At 37.6% G+C, this 16178-nt stretch overlaps 1 protein-coding gene, 1 long non-coding RNA gene and 1 other non-coding gene across 4 annotated transcripts in view; 1 reads left to right on the top strand and 2 right to left on the bottom strand.

Moving 5' to 3' along the window:
- Nucleotides 1–5890: 5890 nt before the first annotated feature.
- On the bottom strand, nt 5891–6549 carry LOC127957928 (uncharacterized). Its single transcript, XR_008153897.1, has 2 exons — nt 6468–6549; nt 5891–6121 (listed from the first exon to the last, which is right to left on the bottom strand). It is a non-coding gene; the product is annotated as an uncharacterized LOC127957928 (long non-coding RNA).
- LOC127958929 (small nucleolar RNA SNORA57) lies at nt 6230–6362 on the bottom strand. Its single transcript, XR_008154182.1, has one exon. It is a non-coding gene; the product is annotated as a small nucleolar RNA SNORA57 (small nucleolar RNA).
- Nucleotides 6550–7013: 464 nt separating the features above from the next.
- The window catches only part of ganaba (glucosidase II alpha subunit a), a 29914-nt gene continuing 20749 nt past the window's right edge, over nt 7014–16178 (top strand). The window contains exons 1-6 of one of the 2 annotated variants that reach the window (XM_052556629.1): nt 7014–7142; nt 7473–7562; nt 8090–8198; nt 8493–8620; nt 10938–11117; nt 12646–12711. In XM_052556629.1, coding sequence (XP_052412589.1) covers nt 7123–7142; nt 7473–7562; nt 8090–8198; nt 8493–8620; nt 10938–11117; nt 12646–12711 — 593 coding nt within the window. In that variant the 5' untranslated portion in view covers nt 7014–7122. The remainder of the gene's footprint in view (nt 7143–7472; nt 7563–8089; nt 8199–8492; nt 8621–10937; nt 11118–12645; nt 12712–16178) is intronic. The other variant, XM_052556630.1, reaches the window with a different exon arrangement.

Raw genomic sequence — 16178 nt, 5'->3', positions numbered from 1 at the left:
GCTGGCTCGGGCACGCCAGCTCTCGACGCTGCTGGCTCGGGCACGCTCACCGCTCGACGCTGCTGGCTCGGGCACGCCCACCGCTGCTGGCTCGGGCACGCCAGCTCTCGACGCTGCTGGCTCGTGCACGCCAGCTCTCGACGCTGCTGGCACGGGCACCCCAGCTCTCGACGCTGCTGGCACGGGCACCCCAGCTCTCGACGCTGCTGGCACGGGCACGCCAGCTCTCGACGCTGCTGGCACGGGCACGCCAGCTCTCGACGCTGCTGGCACGGGCACGCCAGCTCTCGACGCTGCTGGCACGGGCATCCAGCATTGCCTCCTGTCTGCTGAGTTCCATTGTGGTCGGTTCATTCTGTCAGGGTTTTGGCAAGGGAGGAACTCAGGTGCAGACAGGGATTCTCAAACAAAGGGTTTATTACAACAAAAGGGGAAAACAAAACCCACGAGGGGGAAAACACGGAGCAAGGTAAAGACTAAATAACTAAAACAGGACTGGACTAACAAGATAAACAAGGACTCTAAATACTAACTATAAACAAACACTCACGGTAATACAAACACTTCTTAAGGAACAATCACAGAGTGGAACAATCACAGGTACAATCACAATGACAATGAACCGACGCAAGACAGAGCACACTAGGAGACCTAAATAGGGGAAACAATCAAGACACGACAGGTGTTACAGATAGGACAATCAAGACACGACTAGGTTAACAAGGGGGGCGGGGCAAGGGAACGAGACAACACAAGCACATGGCCCAAAGACAAGGCCATGCGCTTGTACACAAAACACGGGTCTGTCATGATCCTGCCTCAAGACTAGGAAAAATCAAGGACACGAGGGCAGAATCATGACATTATGACTCAAACCAACCAAGAGGTAGACTTGCTTCATTTCTCTAAATGCAATTTGTAAAAGTGGTCAGCCAATGCTGACACAGATGTCTTCTGAATAAAAACACACATTTTACACATGTACTCCAAAAATATAATATTGTATAATAAATAGAATATATACTTTATAATATACTTTTATAAAAATTGTAACTGAAAAAATGAACATTCCACACTTGGTAGAATGACTATTTGCATTAAACCAATTTATTAGAAATATATTATTAGAAATAATCAAATTAAGTGTTGCATGCTTGCACAGGAAATGCTAGCGAACATGTGAATATATAAGAGTGTATTATACGATATTAGATCATCGCGGACTGACAACATCGCTCTTTCTTGTTCGACAGTGGTATTCTCCACCAAACCCAAACATCTGTCAGCAATTCCCACTACTGAGAAGAAGAAAAAAGGAAAAGGGAAGGGAAGAAAGAAGAACCCCTGTCTGAAGGAATACAAAGATTACTGCATCCATGGAGTGTGTCAGCATCTGAAAGAGTTGGACAGGCTTTTTTGTGTGTGAGTTTCATGTAGTTTTTGTTCAACAAATTAAGGACATCTTTTGTTCTAGGCTAAACCTTTGCCAAAGCAGCTTACAAATGAGGGAAAAATACAAGCAGTTAATAATATAAAGTCCTTCCATATATCAAGACTTTCAGAATATACCGTTTGAATAGCAGATCAAAATTAGAGCAACAAAAAAAGTAAAACATTTAGAGATACAGTAATCGAATTATTGCTTTCAAAAGAGTAAGAGTTTAATCTAAATGAACTGATTTGGTCTCTTGATATGATTCCCCTCTTGTGCACTTGAACTAATTTTGATCTTTTGGCTGGTGCTCCTTACAGGTGTGAAGAAGAATACTCAGGACAGAGATGCAATATATTAATATGGTCAGAAAGAAGGAACAAATGAGAAGGAACAGATTTGATGAGAAAGTGTATCTTAAATTAAATTAAATAAAATGGAATGTGTTTATCGAAGTATTTTAAGTGCTATGTGTATAGTATAAAATAACATGATTTCATTCACTATTGTTAAGCAATGATGACCAACCATGTTTAACCTTTTGTCTCACTTTAATAAACAATTGTGTAATAAACATTGTGACTTTCTAAGTGTTTGTGATCTTGTTTTCAGAGTTTATACACATGTTTAATATCTTGTCAATTATGTACTGTGCGATTCCTTTGATGCACTATTTTGAGACTTAGCAAGTCTATAAACATACCGTGCTGCCTATCTAGAAAGAATTTTAGAGAACCATCTGTTTATTCTAAACCGAAAATGCAGTCTAGAGGATAGTATAATGCTGCACCTCAGAAACTCAATGAGTCGAGGGCGGCCCTTCAAGAAGAGTGGAATGGCATGCCTCAGAAGACAATAAGTCGACTTGTACAGCATGAGATGTTGTTGTCAAGCTGTAATTGATGCCCAAAGACACATGACAAGTTATTAAGACATTGACTTTTTTTGTTGTGGTATACCCACCACTGTTGATAGCTTTTGTTTCAGTAAAAAGTTGAAGATTTAGTACCGATATGCTTTGCATGGGCTGGATCAGGAGAATTATTGCAGAAAATATTGCGTTTTTTGATCAAAGGGAAAGACCTGCTAGTGTTTAATGTTCGATGTTTGACATTTTAAAATAGTTTAGTGTTGAGGCTTTTACCGTTTTGCTGAAGAGTACAGCTTGTGGTTAATTTGTGGTTGGCTTTATACGAATGAAGTCTTTATAGTGAATGATGCTTAATTCAGTGAGCAATACCTGTACTTACTGTACTGTCAGTGGAGTGTACAGTAACTTCTTACTACACCATTGCAAACATCTGCTATACTAGCTTCAAAAAACTCTTTTAAATGTACAGTAACATTTAAGGGATGATATTACTCAGTTCAGTAATGCAACAACACATATTAGATAAACTTTACCTAATGTGTCATTGCTCTTAAAATTAGTTAGTATGTACTCAAAACATTAGATGAAATTCACTCAATCAAATCGACCTGAAATAAAATATTAAAAGCTGTTTGAAGACAAGGTTAATAAGCTGGTGAATCTGCAGAAGGCTGTGAAAGAACTGCTTCAGGAGATCACAAATGTATCATCTAAAGCATCTGTCTGTTTTAACACCACTACATCTAAAATACATTACAGTTAGGCCTATGTCCGTTTGCTGAGATTATTTTATGAGTTTTACTCACAACTGTGGATTAATCTTTTGTCATTGTAAGAATGTTTTGCAACCACAAGAAAATGACATTTGGGTTTTAAAGTACAACACAATAAACAGTGAAGATGCAATAACATTTAAAAAGTAAAAATTATGTAAATATGACATGAGTTTCAGAATGAATTCAACTGTTTTTACTCTCCCAATACATCTTCAAGTTAATAAAAATAAAGTCTGACCACATCCCTGCATTTCCATAATAAAGCAGTGTAGGCTGAAATATTGCACATGAAGCATGTTTTGTTTACTTTGATTATGTCATTATTTTTTACTGTGTGTTAATGTCTTATTTCTATCATGAGATTATGGGCACAGCAGACCTGGGCCACAGGGTTGCCAGGTCTGCATAACAAAACCAGCCCATTTGATACTCAAAACAAGAACAATTGCTATCAAAATTGCTCCATAATGATGTTCCAGTTGGGTCAAAACCTCCTTCCAGGGGGTTCAACCTCAGTTTAAATCATGTTCCAGTGGATGGGTGGGTTTCACTTTAACCTGTGGACCAAAAAAAAAAAAAAAAATACCCAAAAACATTACAGTAGCCCAATTCTTCACAACACTGGCCAAAAACTGGAGGTTGACCTATACTGTGGCGTTGAGGCAGACCTAGGCTGTGGCTGTGGCTCTGTGATGGATTTGTGTTTGGCCTTGGCACTAAGGGGGCCCTTAGCTGTGCCCCTTTTGTGGGAGTGGAGGGATGAACCATTATAATAATTTTGGCAAGCTGGTGTGGGAGCAGTGGGAATGAGCAGGATAGGCTTTGTACATTCAAAAGGATCACACATCTGTGATCTACTTCTGGAAATGCCACTTTATTGTGTATTTGTCTATGACAGTCAGCTGAAGATAGAGATTGTGTTTTATAAAGTTTTAAATATGGATATTTTTCTTACAAAAGGCCTTTATTAATCCCCCAGAGCTGTGTGGAGCACGTTGCATGATGAATTTATGCACTTTTACTTAACTTCAAAATCTTAATGAATGACTTCACTTTAGAGAACCCCTTTGTCAAGCTTCTATAGTTTGCAGACAACAGTCATCAGTGCAGTAACTGTGGCTGCAGGGGAGTCATTCAGACTCCTGGGCAACACTATCTCTCAGGACCTGAAGTGGGACACTCACAGACTCCATTGTTAAAAAGGCCCAGCAGAGGCTGTAAGGAAGTTCAACCAGCCACAGGAGCTGCTGAAACATTTCTACTCTGCCATTCTTAAATCCGTCCTGTGTTCATTTAGCGGACAGTCAGGACTTCTGAGAAGATTATTGGTGCCCCTCTGCCCAGCCTTCAAAATCTTTACATCTCCAGAGGGAGGAAAAGGGCTAAGCTAATCACTCTGGACCCCTCACACCAAGCCCACTCTCTCTTTGAACTATTGCCCTCTAGCCAGCGCTACAAAGCACTGACCACCAGAACAGCCATACATAAGAATACCCCCCCCCCCCCAGGTCTTATAGCACCTGAACAACACATAACACCTCACTACTGTACATTTGTAAATAACTCATTAAACCTCCATCTGTACTGAAAGCTCCCTTGGCAATAAAGCTCTTTCTGATTCAGATTAAACCCCATTCACTGTCATTATAAAGCTTGGCTGACGATTGTATTCGTCTGAAAGAAGAAAGTCATATGAAGAGTTTATTTTGCAAAAAAAGATAACTCAGGTTTTTATTTTATTTTTTGTATGTTATGGTTTTGTTGTATTAGATGTAATTATTTATCTAGCTTAATTTTGTACCTTATCAAAAGCACCCAACTGCAGTTTGACTGAGATCTATACTTCACTTTAAACCTATTTTAATAAAGACCCAGAATTTACTGTACGCTACTTTCGGTGGCAAGATGCTTGGCACCACCTTGTGGCTCTATTGTCATACTACAAAGGCCTACACGTTAACTAATCCAGTAACATTTACAATTACAACCAACATAAAGTTTGAATAGATGCGATTTTAAAAGGTTCCTTACATCTAGTAATTGTGCTTCTAGTAGCCTACTAATACAAGTTACCATGATGTCAGAAGCACATTATTCGTGTCCGTCTGATAGTTTCATGATTTCCTGCCATTTATGTAGTCATTCTTGTTTGTATCTTAGATAAAAAGCGCAACTTAAATTTGCACAAGGAAGCCCATGGGTTCCTGGAAAGACAAATGTCAGTACAGTTTTAGAATCATTTTGTGGTTATAAACTATGCTTAGAAGATGCAAGCTGTGGCAAAACACACCACAAAGCAAAAAACTATGTATACACAGACAAGATAAAGATGGGTATTGTGAAATAACTTGGCTTTCCATTTAATTCCTTATCAGCTGTTAAGGAGACCGGTGTACAATTTAGACTTTTGGGGGCTATAACTAGGGCAAAAAGCACAAATCCCATTTCAGGTCGCTACCTCTTAAAAGAAACGTTCAAAATCATAAAATAGTTTAGGACCAAAAAAAGTCTGACCACTTCCCCTATCGAACAAATTAATGGGGATATAAACCAGTGTGAAGTCAAGACCTACGAGTCTGGTAGCCTACTTCTCATTAATTCCAAGCAGCCTCTCTGAGAATCATTAGTTTTTCCAATAACCGAAGAACATCAATACAAATACATTGTTTTATGCAACTTCAGTATAGCATGGCTGTTAAACAAGTTTCTTAGACAAATGTGCAATGCAATAATGGTGACCCCAGCGGTCACCACAAAGTTAACATGGAAAAAAAAAGTAAAAAAAAAAAAAAAAAAAACCCAGGCCAGAGATTAGGGTCACAGTTTATTGGAACTTGTTCTCAACACAGAAGTTACAAGATACAGAGGACTCGTATGCTAACAAAGACATATCAATAAAACTAAATTATATTCATGTTTTGATCAAGTCTCATTTAACATACAAAAGGATGCAATTTGTTGAGCACCTACACTAAAGCCGGGGTTAACAGAACAGCCATTCCCAGAACTTCAGAAGGCGGCTTTACTTCAGCATCATGAAGCCTTTGAAATAAGGACAAATTTACAAGTTAGAAACCAAGTGGTGAAATGAAGCATGCATTACTACAAAGCAACAATCGGATACTGGCATTAAAATGAACCATAAAGAAAATGTGTTCCAGTGATTGAGGATAGAACCAGCTGATGGGAAACATGCTGGTACCGAAGACATTGCACTGGCTCTATTATTCCTCCACACATACACACAAGGGTACAAAAAACCACGAGTATGCCAAGAAGGAGGATTACACTCAAAAGATCACATAAAAGGCGCTTTAATCTCATTTAAACATATTAACAAAAATATTTAATCTCTAAAAACAAAACATGACTTCTGTACGTCACATACCATCGAACATGTTTCCTCAGTGTTGCAGTAGACTGAAAGAAAGAAGTATGGCCGCTCGCCTTGTTTTATACTAGCGATCTCGTCATTTTAGCGTCACGTGAAAGCATCCAATCAATGACGACTTCAAGTAACGACGGAGGTGTTGGTTTAAAAATATATATTTTGTATTATTATTATTATTATTATTATTAATAATAATAATAATTACGTAATAATGATTAAGTAATCGTTAATTATTATAGCTATTATTATTACTAAAAGTTTTATCAAGTAATGGTATCAAGTTTGTTTTATAATTCACTAGTAAGCAAATACACACTTTAAATCAATATCAACAAGTTTCTGGTTTAATTCGGTTAATAAGTTATCAATTTCGTGACTATATCAAGGTAAAATAAAGTTTCTCAATGTTCTTTGATCCAGACCACTAATGAAATAGTGAAGCCCTGTCTACCTATGGCGCGATTTTTTTTTTTTACAGTTAATTAGTTGCTGTCACGCCATGTGCAAATGAAAACTAACGCATATTTTTTTCGAGATTGATGACGTAAAAGCCGAACGCACACACGCGTATTTCCTTTCTTTCTTGAAAACGTCCACGACACATTTGAACTGACTGGACGCTAGCGGAGGGCAAAGTTCACACATAGTCAAGATGGCGGCTTCCTGTGAAAGGTAATGCATCGCTCAGGCAGGGTAATAGGATTATATATAAATAAAATGGAAGACTCCCACATTTGAAAAGCTCTTTTAACTTTATCTATTCGGTATGCTCATTAAATACCTAATTGATCTTACAGCCTGTGAGTTTATTCCTCACGGTTTCAGAAATATTTGCTATGATTTACCTCACAAAAGAGAACTGGCGCGGTAAAATGGAATGGCATGATACTAAAAAGTTACCACAATCACGTACACTCGTGGTTCTAAATAGCTTAAGTAATAGTGTGTGCACAGGTTGCTAATTTTGAGAAGTAAGTTATGTCGTATCGTATTGTCTTTCAGTTTGTTGCCGCTGGTTCTGCTATTGTGTCTGAGCGCGCAGGCTGTGGACCGCAGTAATTTTAAAACATGCGAACAAAGCGCCTTCTGCAAGTGAGTATGATATGTACACTATATTATGTATAAGCTGATCAACCTGAATAAATTAACATAAATCAAAGGGTATCCGAAGATGTATGTGTGCTGTCATGTGATAAGTGCAGCTCAGGATTATCTAATCACAGTGGTTTGTAGTTGAGGGAAATGCCAATTTTTTTTTTATCGAGCTTGGAATTAATATATGCGTGTAGTGTAGTTTACAAATGTTTTTAATATTTAAGCTAAGACAACGGCGTATTGTTCAACAGAAGATTTAATTTACTGAGCCAACATGCGCCCCCTGTAGGAAGACTAGTTAATGAAATTAGACAACAGTTGCTGTCCATTGTCCAGTGCTCCAAAATGACATGGATCCTTACTTTACGAAAATTAACCATGGTATTTTTATAGTAAAAGTGAAGTAACCATTTTTTTTTAAACCCTTTTTTATCAGATACCGTGTTTATCCACATTCAGATTGGTGCACACATGTGAAATGTCTGATTTTTTGTTGTATATGAATGATTTCTGGATGTTTGTAGGCGTCAGAGGGAGCTGACGGCGGGTCGGTCTCCGTACAGAGCTCTGCTGGACACGCTGGAGCTGAGCGACTCCAGACTCACCCTGCAGCTCATCAATGACAACAACAAGGTCACAAAATATACAAAAATAGATGCTTCACAACAAATGTTGTGATTCTTCTCAAAGTTGGCTGTTTGGGATAAAGTCACAGTGAAATCAAAATGATAAACAAGTTTTTTAATGACTATTCAAAATAACTGCAACATTTATTTTAAAGGATTTGTCCATGCATGTAATTTAATTTATATATATAAAAAAAATGAATTGGATGGCAAAAAATGTTTCCAAATGCTGAAAAAGTTTCTGGTCAATTTTGTGCTCCAAAGTGTGGAAGAACTGAGACTCTTTGCATTTGTTTTGTAGGTTCGCTTGTTGCTTGAGCTGTACAGACTGCATGGCAACATGACTCGGGTGAAGATTAATGAACTCAAACCACTTAAGCCTCGTTACGAGGTTCCGGATGTACTCATCTCTGATCCCATTACTGAAGAGTGAGTCAAGACTACTTATTCCATCAGAACTGATTTTATACAGATGAAACAGCTAGACATCTGTAAACCGTGTCAGGTCCTTTGTCATTTTTAAAATTAACCTAAGATCCTAGTGGTTGACTGGTGTGGGTTTTTTGATGGCCTGTATATCTTAAGGCTGGAATACACTACATGATTTTAAAAATCTAAAATCATTTACTTGATGACTTTGTAAATCAAAGTATCAAACATTTGATCTCTTCTAACTGAATGAAATAAAAGTCTGAAGCAAAAATAAAGCATAGGGTGACCATCATACACTATGATTTTATAAAATTTTTAGAAATCTGTCGACTCAAATCTGCGCTGCCTCTAGCTTTTGGTAACTAGCGTGACCTTAGTAAATAGATTTATGACTAGTCTGTAAATCATGTAAAAAAAAAAGTCTGCAAAGCATTTAGAGGAAGGGTTTCTGATATATTACACTATTTAAAGGGGTAATATGATGCCTTTTTTTAATTTTTCCTTTCTCTTTGGAGTGTTACAAGCTCTTGGTGAATAAAGAAGATCTGTAAAGTTGCAAAGAATAAAGACTCAAATCCAAAGAGATATTCTTTATAAAAGTTAAGACTCATCCACACCCCACTAAAACGGCTCATTCAGACACTCCTACATATCTACGTCAGTATGTGGGAAGATTTACATAATGCCACCAAGATGTTCACGCATGGAAAGAAGGCATACCTTTTATTCTCATTGTTGTTGCTACCGCCATGTCGTATAGACGCTGTGTGTTTCACTGTGAAATAGTGCTGCAACTACAAAACGCACGTCGACGCGTCACACTGTTTGTTTACATCTCACGTAATGGCATACTGGGAATGGAGAAAGTTGCATTCTATCACAAAAACAGAGACCACTGTTATCTAAAGTATGGGAATACATTAAACCGAGGACAAATAAAATGTCCCCTTGTTCCCTTTGCAAAACTGATATGGTGTACCACGGCAGCACAACTGCGATGCGCGAGCGCCTACATTGGAAATAACGAACTTGAAATATTATATTGGAAGTTGTACTTATATTTTTTATGTAAAGTTATCCAAAGGATTCACTAGCTAATTAAAAAAAAGAACATTCGATTATTTATGGTAATAAAAATAATCGTTAGATTAGTCGATTAATCGAAAAAATAATCGTTAGATTAGTCTACAGATAAAATAATCGTTAGTTGCAGCTCTACTGTGTAAGCGAAACCACTTTGTTTGGCCTTCCAAAAGAGGACGATATTCACTTCATCATGCCTGGAGCTGATCCGTGCTTGTCGCTTGTCACATTAACTTTGCTCTGTGGATTGCTGAATTGGCTTTCACTGTTGACAAAGCGTGGTCCAGCCCGTGGTCATCACATGTGGTTACCATAAGCCCAGCAGATGCATTGAATCCGCCGACCGTGCCGTTCTCAAGCCGGCCCACCTCTGCTCACACAAGCCGGCCTCCGCTCACTCAAGGCCACAGTGTGTGGCGCTGTTTCGTTGAGAAAGAGAAACTACTTTGTTCGGCCTTCCAAAAGAGGGCTAGAAATCATGTTTATATCACGTTTACAATGGGTTTTATGTTTTGTCTCGTCGCTCTGGCCGGACAGGGCAGCACAATATGTTAAGGGGCATAACATTTTAAGGGGCATATGCTTTTTGGAAGGCGGGGCATAAAGGAGAAACAATAATGTACAGTATGTGGAAAATGTGTTTGTTTGTTTTTTTTTGTTGTTTTTTTATACCTTAAACTGCATAAACACATTTCATTACACCAAATACACGAAATAATGTTCTTTTTAGCAGCATCATATGACCTCTTTAACTGAACTAATGTTCATAACATTTGCTGCAATAACACTTTTATTTTACATATTGACTACATTAGAAATAATTGTAAAATGAATGTGAAGATTTATGTATTATGTAAAATGTACATATGCATCAGACGTTTAGCCAACGGTCCATGGGTGTGACGTCTGAGGCTGAGACTATAGTGCAGCACAGTTTGAAATCAAGTATTTAAAGCGCTCAAGCAATATCATTCTTAGTGCTGTCAAAATAAAAGTATTGTCGCTTACAAAACTTATTGGCCAAACAGAACAACTTATCGGCCAATACTGATATTTAAAAAAATCTCAAATATTATCCATTAAAAGCTTCTTGTGTTTTGTAATGTGTTTTCTTATCTGTTTAGAGAAGGTTCCATTTTGCATATCATAATTTGGAACAATTCGTCATCTTTATAAAAATGATCATCATTGAGCTAACATAAACGGGTGAATGTCTTGTGTCTGTCTGCAGGCTCTCAGTGGTGTCTCAGGATGAGAATAGTCTGGTGCTGTCTCTGGGTGGCAAAGATCAGCGGCTCATCATAAGTGCTCAGCCATTTCGGCTGGACATCGTCGAGGGTCCTCAAGTGCTCATGTCTCTCAACTCCCGTGGCCTGTTGGCTTTCGAGCACCTCCGAGCACGCAAGGACACGTGAGTCCAACAACACAAGCAGGGCATCACAATCAGGAAGTTCATAACCGATAATACCCACATTATATAAATCTGAAAAAGTTTCATCCTTAAATAATATTCAATAAATAATACTTAATACGAAAAATTTAGCACTGCTTTCCTGGGCTGTATTTCTGATTATTTATTTTTTTCACGCTTTCTACCTTTCATAGACACACAGTCTCCACACCAAGAGCAATAACAAAATCCTAACCTATGACTATATGTATGCATCCACACAAATGCACAGTGGTGTTCTGTGTCTAAGAAGCACACACTGCAGTGTGCAAGGCCAATACATTTAGGCTGCGTATACACTACAAGGCTTAATGCACAGATCCAATCTTTTGACTAAATTCGATTTTTTTTTTTCCTAAGAATCAAAAATACTTATATAAACTCCATGATTGCATCACTAGCATGCAGGCAACATCTGCTTCATAATTTGACATTATGTGGAGTTATCTTTATGGGAAAATGTGCCTCCCCTGGAATTCCAATGGGAATTGGATTTAAATGTTTAGATGATGTATCTACTTTAAAACCACTATTGGATGGTGCTCAGAACAGATGTGAAAAATAGGATTTTGTGCAGATTTTTGTGATTATGTGTGTGTGTATCGGATCTACATCACATGCAAGTAAAAATTATTATTTTTGTGTGTAAATGCAGCCTTATTGGTCATATTTCACTTGCAAAAACAAAGATATAATTTTACACAAATAAAATCTGAATTTAATTAAAATCTGAGGATTAATCTCTCACTTTCTACTTTCTTAATTTCTGGCTATCCCTGTCTGCACTAACTCTGTTAAAGCAAGTCTGCTTTCATCTAAGCCCAGTTAAGCACATCAGACAGTGATCGTCCATTTTTTTCCTCTGGTTTACCCTTTCATCGTCGTCTTGGGAATTTCCTAAAAGTCTTCAATAAAGACTTTCTGAGATGATTTCTGAGATGAATCACAGTATTAAAACCATCTCTGTGGATGAAAACAATGAAACCATGTGAAATTGAAGCCTCCGTTTGATTAAAGCAATAAAAATATACTTAGATTTTTATTCAAAACTACAACTAAACTAGTTATACATAAAAACTTCATTTTAAACAGGAGCTGAATTGATTTACTAGTTCGACAGAAGCATGTACAGTATAAGCATTATATACACACAGCACAAATGTCAATAATTTTGAATGGAATGAATAAAACCCTACTGTTGGAGTCTAAATGATCACCATTTGGGTTGGTTTGTGGTTTTTATGCTGTTGAAAGCGTAATGTGACTGTCTAATCTTATTTTATTCTGAGAATAAAAATTTTCACAGCATAATTGCCATCAGGTTATAATGACACTTTTTTTTTTTTTTTTTTTTTCATTACTGGATTCTTAAATTTCAGACATTTCATTCAGAAATACGTTTGTAAATGTATTAACTGAAATTCTCATCACATTCTATTTTCCTTCCCCTCTTTTTCTCAACTTTCCTCTCTTCTGTCCCGCTCAGCAGTATCTCTCATAAAATAAGTAGCACAGTTGGTAGCATGTGGGACTCGTTCAAGAGCATGTTCTCTAGGTAACATCCATTTGTCTAGTTTTTTGACTGTAAAAAAAATAATTTTATGTAAAGGAATAGTTCCCCCCCCAAAATGAAACTTTCCCAATATTTATCCATTCTCAGGAAATAATAATCATGAAATCTTCATTTTTGGGTCAACTATTGCTTTAAACTGGTTAATTATCATAGTTGTTTTAATCAATAGTAGATTAAATATCTGCACTAACCCAAATTTTGCATGCACCCTTGATCCAGAAGTGTACTGTTTGCTTTTGAATTAGAATTAAATTATATGTGTTCTAGATTGAAGTAATAATCTAGTAATCTAGTACCTAAAATCATTAGTGTACCAATAATCATTGTTTAGATTTGATTATAATATTACGGCCATTAGTTTTGTATTATTTTCATGTATAGTCATAAACTGTGTTCAAACTTTACCTTTTGTGGCACCTGCCAGTTGTTGTTTACCATAAGCATTTACTGACCATTAAACTGTATTTGGTTAAAACAAAAATAACAACAAAAAGTTTTCTGCCTTTGATAAATGTTAATTTTGAAACGTGTGTAATTATATTTACACACTGTATTGAACGACAAGGGTCCAAAATGATCTTTTAAACATGACCGTGCAACTCAACAACATTATTTGTGCTTATTGATTGTATTAATAGATGAAAATAACATTTGTGAAGAGAAGAGTGATTTTCTTTTTTGAGATTCATTCACTCCAGAGGTGCATTATACTGTTTTTACAGGTGATACATAGCTTTTGATTTGTCCTCTTAAACTGTGCAAATAGCCAACCTTCTTGACAAACGCAGTTTCATTAATTCCTTCTACCATTGATATCTTAGATAGTTTAATAAAATCATTGTTAAACAACTACACAATTGCGTTCATCCAGAATATTATTTGAAAAGTAGTATTTACTAGGATGACACATGTTCAGTTTAGTGGGGTCATATTATGTTGCTAAAAATAACATTATTATGTGTATTTGGTGTAATGAATTGGTTATGCGGTTTAAGGTAAAAAAAAAAAAAAAACACGTTATTTTTCACATACTGTACGTTATTGTATCTCCTCTATGCCCCACCTTTCTGAAACGCGTCGTTTTTTTTACAAAGCTCATTGGCCTGAAAAGCGGGCTGTGCTCTGATTGGCCACCTATCCAGTGCTTTGTGATTGGCCGAATGCCAAACGTGTGTGACTGAAATGTTGTGCCCCTTGCCATGCTATGATGCCGTGTCCCATTCAGAACCCCCATGTGACGAGACAAAGACAATAATACCCATTACAAATGAGCCATTGGTTGCATCCAGTAGGGACATAATTACGGATTATAATGACTTGTACTGTTGCGTTGCATCGCGCCACGTAAACATAAAACCATGTCTTCATTGGTGATCAGAGAAATGACAAACGACAAGCGATACTCTACACCAGCGGTTCTCTTTTCCAGTCCTGCCCCCCACTCTGCATATTTTGCATGTCTCTCTTTGTTAACACACCTGATTCAGATAATCAGCTCATTCGCTGTGAGCTCCGTGCATGAACTGTGTTCCCACTGACATGGTCCCTACACAGTGTTCATTGCTCCCTTCTCCCTGAGCAGGAGTAATCTGTTATAGTTTGCCTCACTTTGGAGCATTCATTTATGGATTTGAGCTGCACAACATCTTCACACACGGACAAGTGTGACATTGTATACTTCTGTAAATACTATTTAAATTCAAGTCTTGCACTTTGAATATGTCCGCTTTAAACTGGAATCATGGCGGAATATCCTGTGCGGTGTTTCCCACAGCCTCTATTAGTGGCAGTACTCCCCCGCCCCCATATATAAATATGCAAATTATTTTTCTGCCAACAGGAGGTGCTATTAGAGAGGGAGAGATATAGGTTTCTCTCGTCTTGCTCATGAACACTGATTTATCAGGCATTACTTGAAATTTTCTGAAAACAGTTGTTTTTTCTTTTGAAATACAGTGATATTAAACACATCGGTGGCGGTTTTTGAATTTGAAACTTGCAGTGCTCATGTTTATTCAACAAAGTCAAAGCCTTTTGGAAAATCTATTTGTGGCGGTCAATTTTGATATTGTGGCGGCCCGCCACAAAAAAATCAATGTATGGGAAACCCTGCTGTGATGTCCACTATCGCAGGGCACTTACAATTGAATGGAACAAATGTCTAAAGTCATAAGAGAAACATACACAATGTGCAGAGCAGGGGCGTGAGGAATGGATTTGAGAACCACTGCTCAAAACAAATCATCAGTGGCAAGTCCTTTACATATGTAAATGTACTAACAGACTGTGAGTCAGAACAGCCAGCATTGTAGTATTCTCCAAGGAACATGAAACGGTCCTCCATAAAGTGTGCTGCATGCACTCGAATATTTGGGTTGAACTGTTCTTGAACAGTGTTGTAAAAACAACTAAACCACTGATTTCTTGTAGTGTACTCTTTTGGAAGGGAAACGAAGTATTTTGTACCTGCGGAAATGGTGAGAATCAAAGGTTATGCCTTCTTTTTTGCTTGAACATTTGGTCGGCGTAATGCAAATCTTCCCACGTAGTGACAAATTGATGTGGGGCGTGTCTGAACGAGCCGTTTTAGGGAGGGTGTGGACAAGTCTTAACTTTTATAAAAAATATCTCTTTGGGTTTGAGACTTTGCAGCTTTACAGATCTTCTTTATGCAAGAGTTTGTAACACTCCAAAGAGAAAGGAAAACTTGAAATCGCATCATATGACCCCTTTAACATTTAATAGCAATGGCTAGTCAAAGCAAACTTGTAATTTTTGTAACAAAAATCAACTAATCTTTTTGTTGTGGAATCACCATGCATTTATGCTTAACTGCAAAATGTTATCAAGAACAGGTATTGTATTGGTCTGATTCTCAATGGCTGCTTTTACACTTGGCATTCAAATGCAACCTGTATGCGGATGTTGTCCACTTACACATTGTAAACTCACTTCTGATCTGAATGTTATCTGATCAGCGTGTCTTGATCCAGAGGTAATCGAGGACACGTTGTGATTGGATCTCAGTGTAATGTAAATGCAATCCAGACATTGTGTCTGCATTCGCAGGTCGACATAACGGAAAACACCGCCCCCTCTCTCACGAGGTGTCAAAAAAACAACAAAAAAAAAAAAGGACACCTGTGTGGTGCACTAATAAGACTCCTACACTTATCTTTGATTTGTAAAATGTCCCACAAATGAAAATGCTTTTCAAAGAAAACCCACCACTTCAGGTTGACTTTGCACCGGGCCATTCTCTGCAGACTTATTTAAATATTGCGTGGGAAAGACAGATCTGAACGGTTATCCAGATAGAAAAGTCATTTGATGTCGAAGTGTAAACGCACCGTGTTCTGATTGACTGAGGATCTGATCTGCTAGATCGGATCACAGTGATTGCGTGCTAATGCCAAGTGTAAACGCAGCCAATGAGTCATAGGTGCACC

Source organism: Carassius gibelio, chromosome B5 (genome assembly GCF_023724105.1).
Source record: "Carassius gibelio isolate Cgi1373 ecotype wild population from Czech Republic chromosome B5, carGib1.2-hapl.c, whole genome shotgun sequence".
Lineage (NCBI taxonomy): Eukaryota > Metazoa > Chordata > Actinopteri > Cypriniformes > Cyprinidae > Carassius > Carassius gibelio.
The sequence above is the reverse complement of the archived record's forward strand: the minus strand, read 5'-3'. Positions and strand labels throughout refer to the sequence as shown.